The 23,782-nt window shown below is 42.8% G+C and overlaps 1 protein-coding gene across 6 annotated transcripts; it reads right to left on the bottom strand.

Annotated features, from left to right (window-relative positions):
• Nucleotides 1–168: 168 nt before the first annotated feature.
• On the bottom strand, nucleotides 169–23,635 carry LOC128461369 (major histocompatibility complex class I-related gene protein). 6 transcript variants are annotated; one of them, XM_053446263.1, is made up of 9 exons: nucleotides 23,436–23,635; nucleotides 21,836–21,948; nucleotides 21,057–21,317; nucleotides 19,547–19,825; nucleotides 18,666–18,968; nucleotides 17,662–17,763; nucleotides 17,299–17,316; nucleotides 16,703–16,787; nucleotides 169–1,666 (listed from the first exon to the last, which is right to left on the bottom strand). In XM_053446263.1, the coding sequence occupies exons 1-8, from the start codon at nucleotides 23,618–23,620 to the stop codon at nucleotides 16,708–16,710; spliced, it is 1,341 nt and encodes a 446-aa protein (XP_053302238.1). In that variant the 5' UTR covers nucleotides 23,621–23,635; the 3' UTR covers nucleotides 169–1,666; nucleotides 16,703–16,707. The 6 variants fall into 6 exon arrangements, with proteins under 6 accessions (XP_053302238.1, XP_053302236.1, XP_053302241.1 ...); XM_053446261.1 differs by lacking the exon at nucleotides 16,703–16,787 and adding an exon at nucleotides 2,031–2,115; XM_053446262.1 differs by lacking the exon at nucleotides 169–1,666 and adding an exon at nucleotides 15,479–16,320.
• Between the last annotated feature and the right edge of the window lie 147 nt (nucleotides 23,636–23,782).

The following is a 23,782-nucleotide window of genomic DNA, read 5'->3' as shown; positions in this document are numbered from 1 at the left end:
CGGGGACATCCTCTGAGCCAATGGGAATTTAGGATCAGCCTCTACTTCACTTAAATCCGGGGGAAAGTGGAAAGTGAAATATTTCAACACAGATGTGTTGAAATCACAGAGAACATCAGAGACTTTATAACAAACACAAGTACAAAAGAAATGAAACAGCAAAGCAGATTAATTTAACATTTATTTATAAAAACCAGACACAAGAAGAAAAATTGAGCCTCAAATGTTCAGTTTCTACACTGTAAAAAAGAAAACGTGAAATTGTGATACTACGATTTATATATATAATCAACAACAGAATATTTAATGGATTTGTATATGTATTTGCTTCAACCTACTTTACTAAGTTAAATTTGTAAAGTTGCAAAGTTAAGTTGGCAAAACACAAAATGGTACGTTTGTGATATGACATGTCTCATGTCTCATCAGGGGAAACGTGACCCAACATCATGAAGGTGAGTGTTTATGTTGAATACAGGACAGAAATTCTGGTTCTGCAGCTGCATGTTTTGGCGGCTGTGGCTCAGGAGGTAGACCGGATGGTCCACTAACCAGAGGAGCACAGGTTCGATCCTCAGCTGCTCCAGTTTGCATGCCCAAGTGTCCATAAGCAAGAATCAGAAAGCTAAAACTACCGATGACAGCTTCATGGACAATGTGTGTGATTGACGTGTGACAGAACAAACACTGAGTGAGTGAATGTGACTCAGTGAATACGGTAAAGTGTGTGAGTGGTCAACAGGACGATATTAATGTATTCAAATGTTCATATGGAGAACATCACTGCTCAGGGTGATCCATTTCACGTCTGCATGTGGAATAAACTGCTTGAATCCTCTGGAGCCTGACGAGCAGGGACACTAGAACTCACAGCTTTGAGAAAATGTGAAGTTTTTAAACTCACAACAGATAAGTTCAGTAATTTTGCGCCGTTTGAACCTTTTCATTTTTGCAGTGTAAATGTTAACGAGGCTAAAACAGAAAAGTCCCTTGTCCCTAAAAACTAACATTATAAATATTAACAGAATATTTCACATGAGATACTTAAAACATCACACAACCCTTTTATGATCTCCACTCAAATGAACTTTAAAGGTGAAGAACACAGAAAAGCATCAATACAATCAAACAAACAAAACAAGCAACTCTGGATTAATTCATTTCTTGTTCAGGCCAAAATAGAAATAAAATAAAATCTGAATATTTACACATCTTGAAAACAAATTTTGTACTGATGCTCAAATATAATCTAAATCATAAAACAGATTATATTTCCAGATCCTAAAATGAGGATGTGTGGGTGTCTATATATTTAGATTTAGATTTGTATTATTTTAATGATTTTACAAGGATTCCCCAACATCAGGAATATAAAACTGTAACTATGACGATCTGTAAATTAACTGCATGTGAACAGTGCTGTGATACTTTCATTGTTTTTGAAAATGTGTTTTACTTCACTCCGGGTTAATTATATTTATTATTTTTAACTAAAAGATCAAATTTAATCGACGCCACCATTTATTTTTCATATATGTCAGTTGTGTTGTTTGTATTTCAATCAATGTCTGAGCCTGAATATCATTTTATGATTTGAGTGATGAATAATCAATGAATTCCCAGTGTAAGGGGGAGACTGTGGTGACACTGCTTCTCATCCATAAACCTGAAGAGAGAAAAATGAAATAAAAAATGAAATGTTCAGTTCCACAAAGTCACATATTTTATGTATTTACAGTATTGAGACCTAATATTTCCATGATTCTCTCAGTGAAAGTTAACTCAGAAAAAATACACTAATCTTAAATTGATAACCCCTAAATATTTGGTTCATTAACATTTTAATTGCTGATATTTTAGTTTTAATTCAACATTTAATCTATCCTATTAACGTGAAGGTTTCTGATCTGTTTCTTGCTCTCAGCAGATTTTTGTATTTCTAATTCAAACAGATTTTTTACACATGATCACACATATGTTACTTTGCACTTAGTTTGAGTCAGTTTTGTTGAACAGATGAAGCAACTCACTGTGTTCAGGAGGACGTCTCACTTGGAGAATTAGAATCTCCATCACCTGATCTCAGCGGCTCTGAGGCACCTGGATCTTTTCCAGCTGTGAGGTCAGAAACACATCGTTAGTCCATCCTCCTCTGAACAGACACTTTCATTAAAAACCACCAACACTGCAGGGAACAGTCCTGAAAACTCTCTTCAGCACAAAATGAACCCTATCTAATCTACAGAGGGTTTACTGAAATACAAAGAAAAGACAAATGAATTCAGTTATTACAGTTAAAACACAAACAGGATTGTCTCATGTTTTTCTCTCGTGGCGATCCTCCTCAAACGATCGACAACATTCTGTCACTTTTTATTGTTTGTGTGCTGGACGCTGTGTGCAGAGCTTTTTATAAACAGTCTATGGTGCAGATGGAAGTTAGAAAACTTTGTGTGAACCCTGCAGCTCTTGAAACAGAAGTTGGTGTGTGAGGAACTGAAGTTTGTTTCATGAGGTTTGATCTGAACGAGCATTAATTAGAAAGTCTGAAATCAAAACACCAGAAAAATATTGGACAAAGCTTCTGTGTTGGTCTCTCACCTTTCTTCCTCCTGTACACGATGAGTCCAATGACAGCGCTGACGACAGTGAGAGCGACCACTGCAGTGATGATGATGATGATGATGGTCATTCTGATGGGCTTCTCTGTTGAGTGAATAAAAAAACAAAGCATCACAACCTGAACAGATGAAGCAGGTTGGACGACAAGAATCTCCCTGAACCACAATCCTGTCCTGAGACACAACAAACACACACAGATACTAAACGTGTGAGTTTGTCCTGCTGTTGTTTCTACTCTCAGTTTTCCTCTGTACAAAATGAATGATAATAATAATAGTAATAAAATCCTCAGACACATTAAAACTAACTTAATTGTTTAGGGTCACATGATGGTGAAGGGGGGGGGGGGCACATGCGCTGGTTTAACACTGATCTAAATTTATTTATATACATTGATGAAAGAAAACTTCTCCTGCTACACATCAGCCAACATGACCTGCAGGACTGTGACTGTAGATGAAATGTGTGTTTCCCAGCATCATCACTGGTTCCAGTCTCACCTCTGTTGGACTCGACTGAGTCTTTGTCCAGTTTGGTGACGATGTCCTCCTTCACACCAGAGATGTGGAACACACAGTCGTAGCTCCTCCAGTCTTCAGGGGAGATGGATGAAACCTTCAGGTCAGAGCTCATCTGGAAGGTTCCATCATGGTTGGGGAGGACCTCTCCACGGTACACGTCCTCATGAAGCTCCTCCCCTTCTCTCCTCCAGAACAACACGGCGCTGTCTGGGTAGAAACCTGTAGCGTGGCAGCTGACTGGAGAGGAAGGAGACTTCTGGAGGAGAGAAATCCTGGGAAGCTCTGGGGAGGAAAAAGAAAGACAGTTTATGATTCCATTTATGTTGCATTAGTCATGTTTGTTAATATACGAGACAAGTGGACAAACTGTGAGATGTGAGTGAGAGACAGAGGCTGAAGTGATGCAAAGACACTGGGGTGGACGATATGACGTAAAAGTAATATCACAGTATTCATGAAGTAAACTTCCTGTAGTGGACAGGTCCTGATCACTTCTGATTAATGTTGGTATTTTGTGTTAAAGTGCAAAGTGAGTGCAGGTCGGTCGGGCAGTGAGGAGGGAGGACGCTCCGGCTGGGTCTCAATTCAGGGACGGCTTCCTTCAGAGGACCCGGTCTAATCCATTCATCAGTGACTCCAAGTGAACTGTGCCAGATGTAAAGTTCCCTAGGGGCAGTGCTATTATGTCACATTCACAGTAACATGAGGTCACTGTGACCTTGACCTTTGACCTCGAGCACCAAATTCGAATCAATAACCAATCAATCTTTGAGTCCATGTGACAGTTTGCAGGAATCTGAAGCTGATCTTACGATATCATGTCAAAAAAGATTAAAAACATGTTTTGAGTGGCTTTCGGGACCTTGACCTTTGACCTTTGGCTATTGAAATCAAGTGAGCTAATCCTTGAGTCAAAGAGAATGTTTGCACCATATTTGAGGAAATACTCTCGACATTCTGGAGATATCATGTTCAGAGCAATGGGATGGAGTCTCGAGTCGGAGTCTGGCCCGAAGGGTTTATCACCCACACCGCCCCCTCTTCCTGCCCGTCTCTGTTCTCTATCCTGTTTTTTCGACTGATGAAAATGGCCATCTTGGCCTTGCCTGAGAGGTGGTTCAGGAGCTGCCACTTATCTTTATTTGTTTGTTGTAGGCAGCTCCCATGATATAAAAACCTTCTCAGTAAAAGTGACATTAAAATCACTAAAAACCGCAGTTAAAGAGCGAAGAAACTTGTCAGTCTCTTGAATTGAAAAAAGAGAGAGAGAGAGAGAGAGAGGGAGAGGGAGAGAGAGAGAGAGATGGAGTGATGATAACAGACAGGGAGCAGACTGAGTCCAGCAGGTGTTTGTGTATTTGCTCTTGTTCGCTGCCACAGAGAAAGAAAGAGGAACATTCAGTTGATGGAGGTTCTGTGATGTCACCTGTTCTCAGCAGAGAGCTCCTCCCGTGCTCCAGGAACTTCTTCAGATAGGAAGGACACAGCTGTGTGTAGTAGTACTTTTTATATGCGAGTCGAGCTTTATCCTGATCCCACTCCAGCTTGATGATTACGCTCTTTGGTGTTGGAGCGATCCACGTCTCTCTCTCCATGTCCAATGATATAAAGTCTGCTCCATCATAACCAAACTGATTAAAACCTTTAACTTCTCCAGTCTCATCGTCCCATTCACATCCGAACATGTTCTGGTAAATGTGAACACCTGAGAGAGAGACAGAGATCTGAGCTGTTATTATCACATCTTCACCAAACACAGACACACACACAGAGACACACACAGGGACACACACAGAGACACACACACTCACACACACACACACACACACAAACACACACACACACACACACACACACACACACACACACACACACACACACACACACACACACACTAGAACCTCCCTCAGTGGAGTACAAACCTCCACCAGGGCCCAACAGTCACTCATAAACATCAGTCTCCTAAACGTGTTTTATTTTTTTCATCATGATTCGAGAGTTTCTCTCTGAAAATCAAGGAAAACGTTGAAAAATCCTAAAGAGATAAAAGATGATCCTGGATCAGCCCCTGATTTGCTCCTGAGTTTCATGAGTTCTTCTCTGACCCACAACACATCCTTCCACTGAGTTTACTGATAACAACTCATTCACAGTTGTTGATCTTTATTATTTTCTGCTGATCAGGTCATAAGTTAAATGTCTTTCAGCACTACAGTATATAAATGTCTTCTGGCTTAAACTGAAGAAAATATCAGAAAGTAGTGAAAATATTTTTCACTACTAATAATTACTACGAGTAATTGTGGTTATGTTTGTGAGATTGTGAGAGAGAGTATGTGTCTGTGTGTGTGTTGTGTTATTATTAGAGAGATGAAATGTAAACCTACCTCCTGTTTGGTTAAAGTGTTCCTTAAAGGTTTCCATGTGGTTTTTGTAGACCTGCTGTGCATCCAAACCATTCTGAGTCTGACTCTCCCAGTACTTGGAATCAGTTGCGTTTAACATCCAGTCCTGTTTGGGTTCTGCTTTCTTTGTGTTGCTGTCATAGTAATCGATCTGAACGTCATCAACCAAACCAACAGCAACAAACTCTGGAAGGTTTGGGACTTGAGAGGACGCAATGTAGAAATACTTCAGAGAGTGAATCCCTGCAAGAAAAACTGTTTTATAAATCACTCAGAGTCAAGAAGACATGAAGCACATTCAACACAAATATGGCGACGCCTGCGAGCTAGTTCTGGCAGGCAACTCGAGCTGCGCTGCGTCAATCATGCTACATACATCTTGTGACATACATCATGTGACATACTTCCATCTCCACAACCATCTATAATACACACCCACCTTATCAGGTGGTCTATTTAACCAGAGAGACATTTCCCATCAACCCCTCTTGCTTGCACTGCTGCTGCAGTATTGCTACCTGTTGCTTCAGCCCCTCCACCACCCCAGCATCCACCTGTAGGCTCCAACGGGGGGTTACAAGTATTTGATCATCACTCCCATCATTCCTGTGTAATCATATGGGGGAGTGATTAAGTTGGAGCCTAGACGCCAAACACTGAGTTGTCTGACTGAACTTCAGCTGTTGTGAGGGAAACAAACAAAAATACACATTCATAGAGAAAACGTCTGCTCCAGAGTCCAGACTCTCTTTACTCTGAATATTCTGCTATGTCTTAAAAATGGATTCAATCTAACGACTCAATTGTTTAATATTAGAAACAAATATTTTCTACTGCAGAGTATTTAATGTGAAGTGAAACTTCTTCAATTTCCAGTTACTCGATCATACTTTTATTCTTTAAGTCTTTAAATAGTTGGTTTTTCTCTCTCTTTGTATATCAATATATTTGTATCCATATAAACACATATACAATCATACTGGACCCAGTAAAAAAACAAAGTGAGACATTGTTACATATGACAAAATGTTCATTACAGTTTTTCTCCATTGCTTTGGCTCATTTCACGAAACAGAAATGACATTCAACAGATTGCAATATCTCATTTCTTTAATCAAATTGCAATTGTATTAGCACATCCTTGCAATGACAAGTACAATTTCCAACAGCTTGCACAAATTTCAAATGATTTAGCACACCTTTGCAAACGGTTAGGTACAATTGCCTTCAGTTAGTTCAATTACCAATTGAATATATATTGCTGGTGAAAACTGACTGTCGCTTCTCAGTCAAGTGGTCGTTCTCTGCAGAACATGTTGGCATAATTTCATTGTGTACATCATCACCTGCACAATAGTTCACTCCACTGTCAAAATCATACAGGCACATAATACCATGAAAAACATCATGGTATATACTGTAATAAGGATATCTTGGATCATTGGCTTAATTTCCAGGTGCAACTAGAACTTTAGTAATCAAGATTGAGTTTCACACATCTGATCACCAGTCACACAGTAAGTTTAGAGTTTTTCTCAATTGCTTTGGCTCATTTCACGAAACAGAAATGACATTCTCAGAGCTCTAAGTGCAATTGGCAAAATAGCCCATATGGTTCAGCACAACTACATAGATCACCTTCAGAAGGTCATATCTCACTATACCAAATTTTAGTTTTGATGTGCTTATTGTTTGACAGTATATTGTGCTGTACACATTTTCTGTTACTGTAACCATGATGTATGGCAATTACTGTAACAATTTCCATGGCAGTATGAGTTCAATAAACATATTTTATGTGAAACCTTGAATAAATCTTTTTTCTGTTTGATACACATAATATTCTGGAAAGAAAACATCTACTGTAACCATTCAGTGTCAAAGGACTGAGCCAAGATTGAAATGTGCACATGAGGGATATTTCTATGGTCCACTGCAATACTGACGAAACATCTAAACATTTTGACCTGTAGTGTTTAAACAATGCCAAAGGGACTTTTCATTTTGGGGGCACTGACTATTTGTATGAGAAAAGGATTTAGTTTTGACTGATGAGTTGGCTGTTTTGGGAGACATATGACCTTTTGCAGGTGTGCTATGGAGATTTGCTGAACCATCTATGTTATTTTGGCAAATGTATTTAAAGCTTTGAGAATGTCCTGCTTTTTCTGAGAGATGAGCCACAGCAATCGAGAAGGAAATTTTCATTTTGGGGGCACTGACTATTTATATGAGAAAATGATTTGGTTTTGAAACTTGAGTTAACTGTTTTGGGTGAGATATGACCTTTTGAAGGTGATCTATGTAGTTGTGCTGAACCATATGGGCTATTTTGCCATTTGCACTTAGAGCTCTGAGAATGTCATTTCTGTTTCGTGAAATGAGCCAAAGCAATGGAGAAAAACTGTAAGTTGTCAACAATATTTCTGATTCAGATCCATTGACTGAAAATAATTCATCTGTGTGTTTGGCACTGATTCCTAAGATGTCAAAGTCAAATTCTCATGATAAAGACATGTAATTGAGACTTGATGTTTAAATGTTAAACATAAGCTTCATTATAAATAACTATTAATCTAATGATGCGTCCAAACAGAACTTGAATTAAGAAAATAAACGTATGTTTTTTAAATGTAAAGAAAAAAAATGTCTTTGTTTATTCTGTAAAAATACACTTGGTGCATTTGTGCAAACATAAAGGCAGAAACCTTCATCTCTGTGACAGACTCACATCAAGCAGTCCAGCTTCAGTGCAGATGTTATCACATTAGAATGTATTAACAGACATCTGTCAGTTATTCATCATGGAGGCAGCCTCGTCCTGATTCTTTATCTCCCTGCTTCTTTTCACTGACATTTGTGTTTTGTGTTAGTAACAATGTGTGTTGATTATACTGGAGGAGGAGGTGACATTGATAACAGATCATTAATTAGTAATATCTCATGTCAGTGACGTCACTCACGGTCTTTATCCGCCTACATGATGTTGAACATTGTACCAACAAAACAGGAAGCTGTTTGTCCTCAGCAGCTTCCTGTTACTATGGAAACTCTGCATGGACATAACCCCAGGCATAGAGTTCTTCAATTGAAGATCTCATGACTAGCCCAACAACAGTGGCAGCAAACTTGAACAACTACCAAACAACGTTTAAACCACAACAAACATGCCAAAAATATGTTTAGTAATCCACAACAGAATATATATAAACTCTTTATTGTTGTGTGCTGGACCTTTATTGCATGAGTTCGAATGATTCACTTAACTGCTTTTATAGTTTTTTTTATACCTTGCATGTCGGCTATTTCAGAGGTCTGTTAAGCAATCAATACAATCTTTAGACCCATTTTATTGCATTACTGCAATAAAATGACGTTTATGCCTTTATCTCATGACTAGCCCAGAAACAGTGGCAGCAAACTGGGAAAGCTACCCAACAACATTTTAAACCAGAACAAAAATCAAAAAAATATGTTTAGTAGTCCACAAGAGAATATATGTATAATGATTTTTCCTGCCCATTTCAAGGTCCCCTCATACGACTCCTTACTTAGGAACAATTTTGTTTGTTACTGAATGGCACTATTACTACACACTGGAGCCACTAGGTGGCCCGTGCAGTGGTGTGATATGTAAAAGGCTCCAGTGTGTAACCAGGCTGTGTTTCTCAAAAAACATAGTTCCAATACAATGAGTGGTATAGGACCGTGAAGAAGCAAAATACACTAAATATGGTTCTGTCGTGAATACAACATTTTTTACGTCGGTATGTTTTGCGATGTGATTGTTGTCCTTGCAAGTTGGTCAGGAAATCTCCAACCAGAGGACCTGTTGCCTGAGGTTATGTTGATGCTGTGGCAAGACAAGGAAAGGCAGAGACGCAGGTACTGTTTACTGTGGTTTATTCAGTAGCAAGGAAGAACTGGCACATGTTCCCCATACGGGAAGTATATATAGCTACAGCCTCTAACATTACCCATCAACCCACTGGGTGAGAGGACACACCCCTGAGTGCACGCCACACAGCCCCCCCCCGAACACCCAGAGGGGAAAAAAAATGGGACAAAAGTCAGTACCTCTCAGGGGGTTTAACGAGGCGACCATAACGGCTACGCCGACCCCCGTCCGCAAACGCAGGGGTGGAACAGGCACAGGATCAGGAGGCACAACTGGAGAAAACAACACAGGGGTCTTAGAAGGGGGGCGACCACGACGGGGAACCCGGGCCGGTAGCACCTCTTCGCCGGCCAACAGATGAGCTGGCTTAAGCCTGTCTAACGAAACGCGCTCCCTGCGCCCGCCCATGTCCAGAATGAAACTTTTAGAACCCGCCTCTAACACTCTAAACGGGCCGTCATACGGGGGCTGGAGGGGAAACCGGTGAGCATCGTGACGCACGAAAACAAACCGAGTGGTCGCGAGATCCGTTGGCACGAAAGACCGAGGAGAAAAATGATGCACGGGCACCGGTGCACAAGCGGCCTGTGACGCAGGACGCGCAACAGGAACCGGAAAGGGGGCCGAGCTCTGAGGCAGAAACTCCCCTGGGACGCGGAGCGGCTGACCGAGCACCAACTCTGCAGGCGAGGCATCCAGGTCAGCCTTAGGAGCCGAGCGCAACCCGAGCATCACCCACGGCAACCGATCCAACCAGTTCGCGTCTGAGAGCGCAGCCCGCAATGACGCCTTAAGCGACCGGTGAAAACGTTCACACAAACCGTTAGCCTGGGGGTGGTAGGCAGTGGTACGGTGAACCTGTGTGCCCAAAGACTTTGCTAGCGCCGACCAGAGATCCGAAATGAACTGCGGGCCTCTGTCAGAGGTGATATCAGACGGTGCACCAAAACGTGAGACCCAAGCTGAAAGAAAAGCGCGTGCCACGTCCGCAGATGTCGTGGAAGACAGAGGAACCGCCTCTGGCCACCTAGTGGTCCGATCTACCATGGTAAGGAGATGTGTAAAACCCTGGGAAGGGGGAAGAGGCCCCACAAGGTCGATATACACATGATCAAAACGCTTGGCCGGAATCAAAAATGGCTCGAGGGGCGCCCTAGTGTGCTGGTGAACTTTTGCGCGCTGACACGCCACACATGTGGCCGCCCACTCTTTGACCTCTTTGCGAAGGCCAGGCCACACAAACTTCGAAGACACCAACTTCACCGACGCCCGGACACCCGGATGAGAAAGAGAGTGCACCATATCAAAGACCCAACGGCGCCAAGCAACCGGCACCACCGGGCGGGGGCGGCCCGTGGAGACGTCGCAAAGGAGGGCAGGCCCACCATTTTGCACCACTGCCTCCTCCAGCTCCAGACCGGTACTCGCAGCTCTCAGTGCAACGATACCCGGGTCCCCAGGTTGATCGGCAGCCAGTGCTGAAAAATCAACCCCAAGATGCACAGGGCACACCAGCACCTGCGACAGGCAGTCTGCCACCGGGTTCGCTTTACCCGCCACATGTTGGATGTCCGTTGTGAATTCGGAGATCGCCGCTAGATGGCGCTGCTGGCGAGCAGACCATGGCTCTGTCACCTTCGCCATAGCAAACGTCAATGGTTTGTGGTCAACATAGGCTGTGAAAGGGCGGCCTTCCAGCAGGAAACGGAAATGACGCGTAGCCAGGTACAACGCTAACAGTTCCCGGTCAAACACGCTGTATTTTCGCTCACTGTCTCGCAAACCGCGGCTAAAAAATGCAAGGGGCTGCCACGCACCCGCAACACGCTGTTCAACAACTGCACCGACAGCCACATCCGAAGCATCGATCGTGAGGGCGATGGGCGCCCGAGACGCGGGGTGCGCCAGAAGCGCCGCGTTAGCCAGGGCAGCCTTAGCCCCCTCAAAAGCCTGGATCCTCACAGGGGTCCAGTCAACCTGGTCCTTGGCTTTCTTAAGCTTCAAAGCACCATACAATGGTTGCAGGAGTTGGGCCGCACGAGGCAAGAAACGATTGTAAAAGTTTACCATGCCCAAAAACTCCTGTAGCGACCTGACCGAGACCGGACGGGGAAAATCCGCAACTGCATGCACCTTCGAGGGCAAAGGAACCGCACCCTGCGACGAAATGCGATGGCCCAAAAAGTCTATGACAGACAGCCCAAACTGGCACTTGGCTGTGTTGACAATGAGACCATGTCCATCAAGGCGCTGGAAAACCTGCCTAAGGTGCGACAAATGCTCATCAACCGACGGGCTGGCCACCAAGATGTCGTCCAAATAGACGAAAACAAACGCGAGGTCACGTAACACCGAGTCCATCAAGCGCTGAAACGTCTGCGCTGCGCCTTTAAGGCCGAACGGTATTCGCAGGAACTCGAAAAGCCCAAACGGTGTAATGACTGCAGTCTTGGGCACGTCCTCTGCCCGCACAGGCACCTGATGATAACCTCGCACCAAATCGATTTTAGAAAAAATTGTCATGCCCGCCAGACGAATCGAAAAATCCTGAACATGCGGAATGGGATAACGGTCATGGGCCGTAATGTTATTTAAACGGCGGAAGTCACCGCACGGCCGCCAAGACCCGTCCGCCTTGGGCACCATGTGGAGCGGCGAAGCCCACGGGCTGTTGGACCGCCTAACGATCCCCAAACGCTCCATGGTAGCAAACTCCTCCTTCGCAGTGGCTAACTTCACGGTGTCGAGGCGACGCGAACGTGCGAAAACAGGCATACCCGCAGTGGGAATGAAATGTTCCACGCCGTGTTTAGTAACCGCGGCAGAAAATGCGGGCATTGTCAGCGAAGGAAATTCCGCCAGTAAGCGCTGGAAGACATCCTTTGACGCCGCGAAATTAGCGTGTGTTAACGGCCCGGGTCCCCCTGTCTGACACGGAAAAGACGCAAAAGACACAGCATCAATGAGCCTGCGATTAGCTACATCCACTAACAACCCATTAGTGCACAGAAAATCTGCTCCGATAATAGGAACCGTAATGGAGGCTACAACAAAGTCACACAGAAATTTGCGTCCATTGAAACACACAGTCACAGACTTGGTACCAAACGTCTCTATAGCCGAACCGTTAGCCGCTGTCAGACGCGGACCACTGCCACAGGCCGAGAGGTCCGTAGCTGCAGGAGGGAGAAGGCTCTTCTGCGAGCCGGAGTCCACCAGGAACTGATTACCTGATATGGAGTCATGAACGAACAGCAGCTCCTCTTGCTCGCCAGCGCCCACGGCTGCTACCGAGCGCCGGCTCTTCCGTTTCCCGGTGCCTCGAACGCGCACGGAGGAACGCAGCGGCGCGCCTTGCTGCCGAAGCGCTGATGGAAGAAACACAGCTGGCCGCGCTGTCTGCGGGTGGAAACTGCAGCCGTCAATGCCGGAACCTCGTCCTCCAACGTCGGCTGCAAGGACTCCACGGCCACACTCTGCACGGAGACGTTCCTCGAAGTCAGCAGGATCCGGTCCGCCTGCTCAGCCAATCCACGGAAGTCGCCGGCCGCCAAACAAGAAGAGTTGGCGAGGGCTGCGCGCAACTGCAGCGGAAGCTGGCGCAGAAAGATGTGCGGGAACAGGAAACCATCATCCTCGGAGCCCAGCAACGACAGCATCTCGTCCATCAGGTCCACTGCCGAACCATCGCCCAAACCGGGAAGCGACAGTAGCTTGTCCGCTCTCTCTGCGGCTGACAAGCTGTAGCGCCGGAGGAGAAGCTGCTTGAGGGCGGCGTACTTTCCGCGCAGCGGCGGGGCTCGCAGGAGCTGCATCACGCGCCGGGTGGATTGCTGGTCCAAAGCCGCGACCACCAAAAAATACCTGGAGTCGTCTGCCATTACTCCTCGCAGATGGAAAAGAGCCTCGACGTGCAGAAACCACGGCGCGGGGTCGTTCTGCCAAAACTCCGGCAGTTTAACGTGCTCCGCGGAGCTGGTCGGTCGCGGAAGCTGCGGCGCCATGGTCGTTGTGGAGACACGGTCCACGGGCGCCGGGGAAGAAAATACGTCTTCCCCCGATGAGGAAGGGACACTATCCTCCTCTACCTCGAACATGTCCAAAAAACGGGGTCACCAATGTGGCAAGACAAGGAAAGGCAGAGACGCAGGTACTGTTTACTGTGGTTTATTCAGTAGCAAGGAAGAACTGGCACATGTTCCCCATACGGGAAGTATATATAGCTACAGCCTCTAACATTACCCATCAACCCACTGGGTGAGAGGACACACCCCTGAGTGCACGCCACAATGCAACCATATCACTGCTGGTCAGCTCATGCAATCTTGTGAAGTTTTGCTTTGCATATTAAATGGGAAAGTGATTATCTTGCCTTGAACCACCTGATGGATTAGGCTCCCTCTTTTAGAGGAGCTGTCGGCGCAGTGCTTTCATTAAGTTTTTTTTTCCGGGTGATTTTGTGATTTCAGATGTTTCGTTGAATCAATCCAACCAAAGTCACCAAGATGGCAAAGCTGGTCAGCCAAGTGAGAAGGTGTGTGAAAACAAGAATAACTCTGTCAGTCCTCACATCTCTTCTCTCATCAAGACATTAATGGACTTTGACTTTGAGTGCAAGTCAAACGTAAAGCATGAGGACTGTTCTCCTCCTTACTTTGTGACTGGACATTGTTCTTCAACAACGTTTTATTAGTATTTATATCTTTTGCTGATATATTTAGATTTCCAATTACACTGAAAGAAAGTCATCTTTTTTAGCTAGTTAGCTAAAAATTAAATTATACCAAAAATGTTGAGACCTTATTCTTAATACACTTCTACCGTAGGTCCTGGTTTCAGATTGGGCCTTTAAGCCGAGTATGTTGTCAGTTTTAATAATGTTTGACTATGTTGAAACTTTGGTCAATGTGAACTCCACTGGGTGGCCCGTGTCCAAAGATATATAATTTACGTTTACACCATGTTCTTAAAACGTTGTGAAATTGTATTGTATCAATAAAAGTTTTATTTTGTTACAGCTCTGGCTTCATTTTTTATTCAACAGGTGAAGAGACTTTAGAGCAATGCAGATGAATTTTGGATAAACAGCCTCGTCTCATTCAAAATACCTCACAATATGCATTATTTGCTAAACTGATAAACTGCTTAACTAAAAGAGTTGTACAACATCATATTGTACTTTCAAAGTATTAACAGCTATTTATTGGCCACTTTAGTTGGCAGGCGCCTTCTGTCATTTGAATAGAATATAAGGTAATGTTGTAAACTAGATTACAATTAATTGCGATTTTCTGTAAAAAAATAAATTATTGTAATTTACATACAACAAAAAACTGTGAAAGGTATCCTGTAATATACTGTAATTCTTTTGAAAGTTATTAACAGTAATTTAACAGTAATATATTGGCAACTTTTTTGCCAGGTATTTACTGTTAATTGTAGTCAATTCTTTACAGTGTGGACTTTAACTCACGAGCCGTCGCACTGTGTGCTCCTGTCAGTAGAAGCAGGGAAAGTACGGTGAACATGGTGAGCGGTGGTGTATTCCTCTTTTCTGGACTGAAGGTAGATGAGCTCCTGTCTTTACATAGAGAGACGGAAACATGTGGACACGAGGACAAACTGTGAGGCGGGGACATCCTCTGAGCCAATGGGAATTTAGCAGGTGAAACTCATCCACTGAGGTTGTAGAAGGAGAGTGAAAGTAAAGATCTGCTTGTGACAACGTGTTTGTGTTGAATGAAGACCTGAGGTTAACACCCACAGGATCATTCAGGGTCATGACTTGTGGTTATCAGCTCGATGAACAATCAGCAAAACTGATTTGGTCCCGATTTGACAACTTAACTTGTCATGTGTAAAATGTCTTTGTCATTTTCCTGTTGAGAGTCACAGGTTTGACCAAATAGCTTTTCCCTTCCTGCTCTTACAGGTCAAATCAACATTAGTTTATTTCTGGGATGATAATGAACATTTGAACTTTCACAGATGTGTTGAACTTTTCTACACGTTGAATCACAAAGAGGCAGAAATCCCAGAGAACATCATAGACTTTATTAAAAACACAAGTACAAAAGGAATGAAACAAAAAAGCAGCTTAATTTAACATTTATTTATAAAAACCTGACACAAGAAGAAAAATTGAGCCTCAAACATTCAGCTTCTACACTGTAAAAATGAAAATTTGAAATTGTGTTACTGCAATTTCTAAATATAATCAACAGAGAATATTTATTGGATTTGTAAACGTATTTGCTTCAACTAACTTGACTGAGTTAAATTGGTAAAGTTGCTGAAGTTAAGTTGGCAAAACACAAAATGGTACGTTTGTGATATGACACGTCTCATGTCTCATCATGGGAAACATGACCTAACGTCATGAAGGTGAGTGTTTAGGTGGAATACAGGACAGAAATTCTGGTTCTGCAGTTGCATGTTTTGGCAGCTGTGGCTCAGGAGGTAGACCGGATCGTCCATTAACTAGAGGAGCACAGGTTCGATCCCCAGATACTGTCCACGTGCCCAAGTGTCCATAAGCAAGAATCAGAAAGCTAAAACTACCCGTGATAGCTTTGTGGACAATGTGTGTGATTGACGTGTGACAGAACAAACACTGAGTGAGTGAATGTGACTGAGTGAGTACGGTAAAGTGTGTGAGTGGTCAACAGGACGATATGAATGTATTAAAATGTTCATATGGAGAACATCACTGCTCAGGGTGATCAGTTTCACGTCTGCATGTGGAATAAACAGCTTGAATCCTCTGGAGCCTGACGAGCAGGGACACTAGAACTCGCAGCTTTGAGAAAATGTGAAGTTTTAAAAACTCAGCGTAAGGGGGAGACTGTGGTGACACTGCTTCTCGTTCATAAACCTGAAGAGAGAAAAAAGAATCAAAATGAAATGTTCAGTTCCACAAAGCCACGTATTTTATGTATTTACAGTATTGAGACCTAATATTTCCATGATTCTCTCAGTGAAAGGTAACTCAGAAAAAATAAACTGATCTTAAATTCATAAGCCCTAAATATTGGGTTCATTAACATTTGAATTGCTGATATTTGAGTTTTAATTCAACATTTAATCTGTCTCATTAACGTGAAGGTTTCTGATCTGTGCCTTGCTCTCTCTGTTATTTTTAATTAAACAGATTTTACACAGATCATGTGTAAATTAAACCGATTTACACATGATCACACATATGTTACCTTGCACTTAGTTTGAGGCAGTTTTGTTGAACAGATGAAGCAACTTACTGTGTTCAGGAGGACGTCTCACTTGGAGAATTAGAATCTCCATCACCTGATCTCAGCGGCTGTGAGGAACCTTGATCTTTTCCAGCTGTGAGGTCAGAAACACATCGTTAGTCCATCCTCCTCTGAACAGACACTTTCATTACAAACCACCAACACTGCAGGGAAAAGTCCTGAAAACTCTCTTCAGAACGAAATCAACCCTATCTAATCTACAGAAGGTTTACTAGAGTCCTGCACTGGGTCAGGTTCCTGTGGGGAGACTCGTATCCATTGAAATAAATATGGGCAGTAGTGTAGACAAGGCAAATTTGAAGAAATTCCCTCAAGGCATTCCTGAGATATCGTGTTCACAAGATGGGGACGAACGGATGAACAGTCTGAAAACATAACGCCTCCCTGACTGTCGCCGCTGTGGACCAGTACAAATTGGACCAGTACAAAGTGGACCAGTACAAAGTGGACCAAAGAGGTGTTGGGGGAGTTTTATAAAACTGAACATGTTAGTACTTTCAGCTGCTGTGCAAACGTGACGTGATGTCCTCATAAAGCATGTTAGTATAAAAAGAAAACAGAATAGAAACAGAAGTTTTACTCACCAGGTGAGGTACTTTGGACTGAAATAAAAAGAAAAGACAAATGATTTCAGTTATTACAGTAAAAACAATTCAGGACAGGATTGTGTCATGTTTTTCTCTCGTGGCGATCCTCCTCAAACGATCGACAACATTCTGTCACTTTTTATTGTTTGTGTGCTGGACGCTGTGTGCAGAGCTTTTTATAAACAGTCTATGGTGCAGAGGGAAGTTAGAAAACTTTGTGTGAACCCTGCTGCTCTTGAAACAGAAGTTGGTGTGTGAGAAACTGAAGTTTGTTTCATGAGGTTTGATCTGAACGAGCATTAATTAGAAAGTCTGAAATCAAAATACCATAAAATATTGGTGTCTTTGTTGGTCTCTCACCTTTCTTCCTCCTGTACACGATGAATCCAATGACAGCGAGAGCGACCACTGCAGTGATGATGATGATGATGATGATAATGGCGGTCACGCTGATGGGCTTATCTGTTGAGTGGAATACTTCCAGTAACTAAATCATTTCATGGACTCATCTTCTCCAACAGAGCAGCAGTCGAGTCTTAACAGTGACTATAATGTTCAATCATAGACTAATGGAAATAAACACAGACGACACGTCTCCACTTCCTCCCACTTTCCAGAAATGAAGCTAAAATATCCCGGATACGAACGCCGCCATCTTGAACATTTGGACTCTGTGCAGTAGTGAACGGAGGAATGGAGCCATGGTAACGAGGCCCCGCCCACACACATGCTCTTTCAATCACGAGCTGTCAATCATGAGCTGACAATCATGAGCTGTCAATCATGATGTTTCACCCTGTTTTTATAGCATCAATCAGCGACCGAGACGCTTTGGCTTCACTTTAAGGAGCCGTCATGTCGTCCATCTTTATTTACAGTCAATGGTTGAAATGGTTATAAACTGCCTGAAGAAATGAACCTTAATGTCTGTTGTTACTCGAGGTAAAGAACGAGAGATTTGTTTGTTTTTTCTGCTTCATTAATTCTGTAGAATAAAAGTTTTCATATCAAACATCCACCCTGATCCCAGTATGTCTGTGAAAGGCTCAGATCTGTGATAAACCAGTCTGGCTCTAGTTGAGATCTGCACAAACACTGTACATCTCATTGATCAATGATAATAATAATAGTAATAAAATCCTCAGACACTGTTGCAGGCACATTAAAACTAACTTAATTTTCAGGGTCACATTATGGTGAAAGGGGGGGGGGGGCACATGCGCTGGTTTAACACTAATCTAAATTTATTTATTTACATTGATGAAAGAAGCTTCTCCTGCTACACATCAGCCAACATGACCTGCAGGACTGTTAGTGTAGATGAAAAGTGTGATTCCCAGTGTCATCACTGGTTCAAGTCTCACCTCTGTTAGACTCGACTGAGTCTTTGTCCAGTTTGGTGACGATGTCCTCCTTCACACCAGAGATGTGGAACACACACTCGTGCCTCCTCCAGTCTTCAAGGGAGATGGATGAAACCTTCAGGTCAGAGCTCATCTGGAAGGTCCCGTCATGGTTGGGGAGGACCTCTCCGAGATACACGTCCTCATGAAGCTCCTCCCCGTCTCTCCTCCAGGACAACACAGCACTGTCTGGGTAGAAACCTGTAGCGTGGCAGCTGACTGGAGAGGAGGGAGACTTCTGGAGGAGAGAAATCCTGGGAAGCTCTGGGGAGGAAAAAGAAAGACAGTTTATGGGTTGTTGACCTCCAGGTACCAAAATCGAATCTTTAACTAATCGACTTTTGAGTCCATGTGACAGTTTATACCAAAACTGAATCTGATCGTACAATATCATGTTCAAAGAAACATCAACATACTTTGTGCGGCTACCTTTTGACCTTCGCCAACGAAATGTATTCAGGTCATTTGTGAATCTAAGTGAATGTTTGCACCAAATTTGAGGAAATTCCCTTAAGACATTCTGAAGAAATCTTGTTCAGAGCAATGGGACGGACGGACGACCCGAGAGCAGGATGTCTGCAGCCACTAGGTGTCACCAGAGCGGAGGCATGAAAAGAGCAGAGAGAGAGAGAGAGAGAGAGAGAGAGAGAGAGAGAGAGAGAGAGAGAGAGAGAGAGAGAGTGAGAGAGAGAGAGAGAGAGAGAGAGAAAGAGAGAGAGATAGTGTGATGATAACAGACAGGGAGCAGACTGAGTCCAGCAGGTGTTTTTGTATTTGCTCTCGTTCGCTGCCACAGAGAAAGAAAGAGGAACATTCAGTTGATGGAGGTTCTGTGATGTCACCTGTTCTCAGCAGAGAGCTCCTCCCCTGCTCCAGGAACTTCTTCAGCCAGGTAGGACACTCCTGCGTGTAGTAGTACTTTTTAAATGCGAGTCGGGGTTTCTCCTGATCCCACTTCAGTTTGGTGATGACACTCTTTGGTGTAGGAGCGATCCACGTCTCTGTCTCCATGTCCCATGATAAGAAGTCTTCTCCATCATAACCATGCTGCTCAAAACCTTTAACTTCTCCAGTCTCTCCGTCCCATTCACATCCAGACATCCGCTGGTAAATGTGAACACCTGAGAGAGACAGAGATCTGAGCTGTTATTAACATACACACACACACAAACACACACACACATTAGAACCTCCCTCAGTGGAGTACAAACCTCCACCAAGGCCCAACAGTCACTCATAAACATCTATCTCCTAAACGTGTTTTATTTTTTTCATCATTATTCGCGAGTTTCTCTCTGAAAATCAATGAAAACGTTGAAAACCCTAAAGAGATAAAAGATGATCCTGGATGAGCCCCTGATCTGCTCCTGACTTTCATGAGTTCTTCTCTGACCCACAACACATCCTTTCACTGAGTTTACTGATAACAACTCATAAAGATCAACAGTTGTTGATCTTTATTATTTTCTTCTGATCAGGTCATAAGTTAAATGTCTTTTCAGCACTACAGTATATAAATGTCTTCTGAATTTGACTCTGTGTTTGTGTGAATCTAATCTAACGTGTAATTCTCTTCTGTTTTTATTACTTTGTGGACACACTGTGGTCACCATAGGGATGTTCATATGCTGCTCTACTGTTTATTTTATATATTTAAGGTTCAAATTAATTATTCTTGTTGATTATGTATTTTAATAATTGATCAAATACTTGTTTAAACTGAAGAAAATATCAGAAAGTAGTGAAAATGTCTGTGACTGTTTTTAATCAAAAAGTAAGAGAAGCAACAAACTCTAATATTTAAGAAACATCACAAAAAATCTGAGATTTTCACCTGATAAAAAAAATCTGATCATCTAAAAATCTATTGATCACATGTTTGATGAATTAATAAATATTCTGGATCAAATTTAATTAATGAAAATGTCTGTGTTTTAATGTGTGTGTGTTCATGTGTGTGAGTGAGTGTGTGTTCGAATGAGATTGTATGCGTGTGTGTGAATATGTGTGATAGTGTTTTTGTGCGCGTGCGTTTATGTTTGATTGTGGACGTGTGTGTTGTGTGTGTGTGTGCGTGTGATTGTGTGTGACTGTGATTGTGTGCGAGTGTGTGTGTGCGGTTATGTGTGATTGTGGGCATGTGTGATTGTGTGTGTTTATGTGTTTGTGTGTGTGACTGTGATTGTGTGTGTGCGTGTGTGTTAATGTGTGACTGTGTTTGTGTGAGCGTGCGTGTAATTGTGTTTTGGTGTGTGTGTGTTTATGTGTGTGGGAGTGTGAGAGAGAGTGTGTGTATGTGTGTGTGTATGTGTGTGTGTTGTGTTATTATTAGAGCGTGAAATGTAAACAAACCTCCAGTTTGGTTGAAGCGTTCCTTTAAGGTTTCAATGCGGTTCTTGAAGAACTGCTGTGCATCCAAAGCAATCCGAGTGTGACTCTTCCAGTACTGTGAATCAGTTGCCTTTAACATCCAGTCCTGTTTGGGTTCTGCTTTCATTGTGTTGCTGTCAAAGTATCCGAACTGAACGTCATCAATCAAACCAACACCCACAAACTCTGGAAGGTTTGGGACTTGAGACGACGCAGTGAGAAAATACTTCAGAGAGTGAATCCCTGCAAGAAAAAGTTCAAGTCATGACTTTAGATTTCGGACTGTTTTATAAATCACTCAGAGTCAAGAAGACATGAAGCACAATCAACACTACTTCAGCTGTTGTGAGGTTAACAAACATAAAAACACATTCATAGATAAAATGTCTGCTCCAGAGTCCAGACTCTCTTTACTTTGGATATTCTGCTACGTCTTAAAAATGGATTCAATCTAACGACTCAAATGTTTAATATTAGAAAATAGTATTTTCTACTGCAGAGTATTTAATGTGAAGAGAAACTACTTCAATTACCAGTTACTCAATGAGACTTTTATTCTTATCTTATGACATTCACTAACATGAACTTTTAAATTATGTCTTTGAAACGTGATTAAACTTCTCAAATCTGCAACGAAGGAACCAAACATTACAATAGACCTCAAATCATTTTAGTGTCTTTTAAAAACATGGAGCATTTTCCCTTTCACTTCAAATCGACCAAATGAAATCAAACAAAGTAGAAACGTGACTTTAACTCACGAGCCGTCGCGCTGTGTGCTCCTGTCAGTAGAAGCAGGTAAAGTACAGTGAACATGGTGAGCGGTGGTGTGTTCCTCTTTACTGGGCTGAAGGTAGATGAGCTCCTGTCTCCACTGAGAGACGGACCGTGGAGAAAAGAGACAAAACCAGGGGAGACGAGGACAAACTGTGAGGCGGGGACATCCTCTGAGCCAATGGGAATTTAGAATCAGCCTCTGAGTCCCTTAAAACTGGGTGAAACTCATCCACTGAGGTCGTAGAAGGAGAAGTGAAAGTAAAGATCTGCTCGTGACAACGTGTTTGTGTAGATCAGGGGTGAACTTAACAAATCACTGTTCATATGATGAACATAAGTGAACGTCACGTTCATTTTTTAAATCATCATCGTATCAGGTTGTCATGAAATTGCAGTCATTGCAAGATGGTTGATGGCTCTTTGTTAACATAACGAACAGTGCAAAACATAAGGGACTTTGTGAGAAACCGGGGAACAACTGCAAAGAGGCAGACAGAGCAGCAAAAGCTGTAAATCCACTGACGTTTTTGTTTGCATTGTGGTTTGGCTGATGCCTTAAGGTTTTAGAAGGCACTATGTTTCTAAAATGTGTTACTGTAAAATGGATACATGTAGTACTTCAGCAGACAAGGTAATGGAAGTTCATAATGGACATGTTTTTTGTTTTAGTGTGTGTGGCTGATAAGAAATCAGGTTTTGCTTTATGCAAATCCTGTTTAAAATTGCAATAGTTATTTACAGTTTGCTCCAAAGAAATGTTTAAAAAAACTCCAGTTCTGTTATTCTTCCTAATGTGGTTAAGCTCAGAATTGAGATCACTTATTTTTAAGTTATCTCTGTTTATATATATTTATTAATCGTGTTCTTATTTGAACAAATATCTAAATTCATCCTAATTTAATGGTAATAAAATGATAGTCCCCCTTATGCTGTGTTCTATCAGGTGTGTGTGTTTATGTTAATGAGGAGCTATTTAAAGGGTGACTTCATTGTCCCTCTAAAGTCCCAACATTGTTCGTTGTGTCCTCAAATGTCACAAAAGAGAGATGTCTGCAAAAACCACAACCCAGTCAGGGCTGTGTGTTTAGAGTTCTGTAGCTTGTATCTACCTTCTACAGAGAGCTGAATTTTTTTCAGATTTTGTGCAGCGTGTTGACCTGATTCCCATTGCTCTAGGACCTCGGGAAAGGGTAGTCCCTGTATACCGACACCCATCTTTAGATATACAAAGATAGGTGTGTGTGTGTGTGTGTGTGTGTGTGTGTGTGTGTGTACTTGTGTGTGTGCGCACAGCGCCCGCTGCCCCGCAGTGAGATCAGAGCTCGTTCACGTAAGGGCGCTTCTTAATCAGCACAGATCAGCGCAGCAGCTTATTGATCAGAGCAGAAGCTGCAAGTGGTTTGTACCGAGCTTCAGTTTCTGTGTCCGCCTCCAGTCTGACCTGCTCTCACGTCTTGTTTTTAATATTTCGTCAACTAAAATATGCGTCACAAACATGAACTTTAAAAATAATGTCTTTGAACGTTACTAAACTTCAAATCGACCAACACAATAAAATAAAGTAGAAACGTGACTTTAACTCACGAGCCGTCGCGCTGTGTGCTCCTGTCAGTAGAAGCAGGGAAAGTACAGTGAACATGGTGAGCGGTGGTGTGTTCCTCTTCACTGGACTGAAGGTAGATGAGCTCATTTCTCCACAGAGAGACGGACTGTGTGGAGACAAGAGACGAAACCAGGGGAGACGAGGACAAACTGTGAGGCGGGGACATCCTCTGAGCCAATGAGAATTTAGGATCAGCCGCTACGTCACTTAAATCCGGGGAAAAGGGAAAGTGAAAGTAGAAATCTGCTCGTGACGACGTGTTTGTGTAGAATGAAGAGGTGAACACCCACAGGATCATTCAGGGTCATGACTTGTGGTTATCAGCTGG

Source organism: Pleuronectes platessa, chromosome 18 (genome assembly GCF_947347685.1).
Source record: "Pleuronectes platessa chromosome 18, fPlePla1.1, whole genome shotgun sequence".
NCBI classification, from domain to species: domain Eukaryota; kingdom Metazoa; phylum Chordata; class Actinopteri; order Pleuronectiformes; family Pleuronectidae; genus Pleuronectes; species Pleuronectes platessa.
The sequence above is the reverse complement of the archived record's forward strand: the minus strand, read 5'-3'. Positions and strand labels throughout refer to the sequence as shown.

Coding starts and splice junctions, on each gene's coding strand:
- LOC128461369 (XM_053446263.1), bottom strand. CDS start 23,620: ATGTCCCCGCCTCACAGTTTGTCCTCGTCTCCCCTGGTTTCGTCTCTT. Junction 21,318..21,835: donor AGCACACAGCGCGACGGCTC/GTGAGTTAAAGT, acceptor TTTTTCTTGCAG/GGATTCACTCTCTGAAGTAT. Junction 17,764..18,665: donor CTCAGTCGAGTCTAACAGAG/GTGAGACTTGAA, acceptor TCCACTCAACAG/ATAAGCCCATCAGCGTGACC.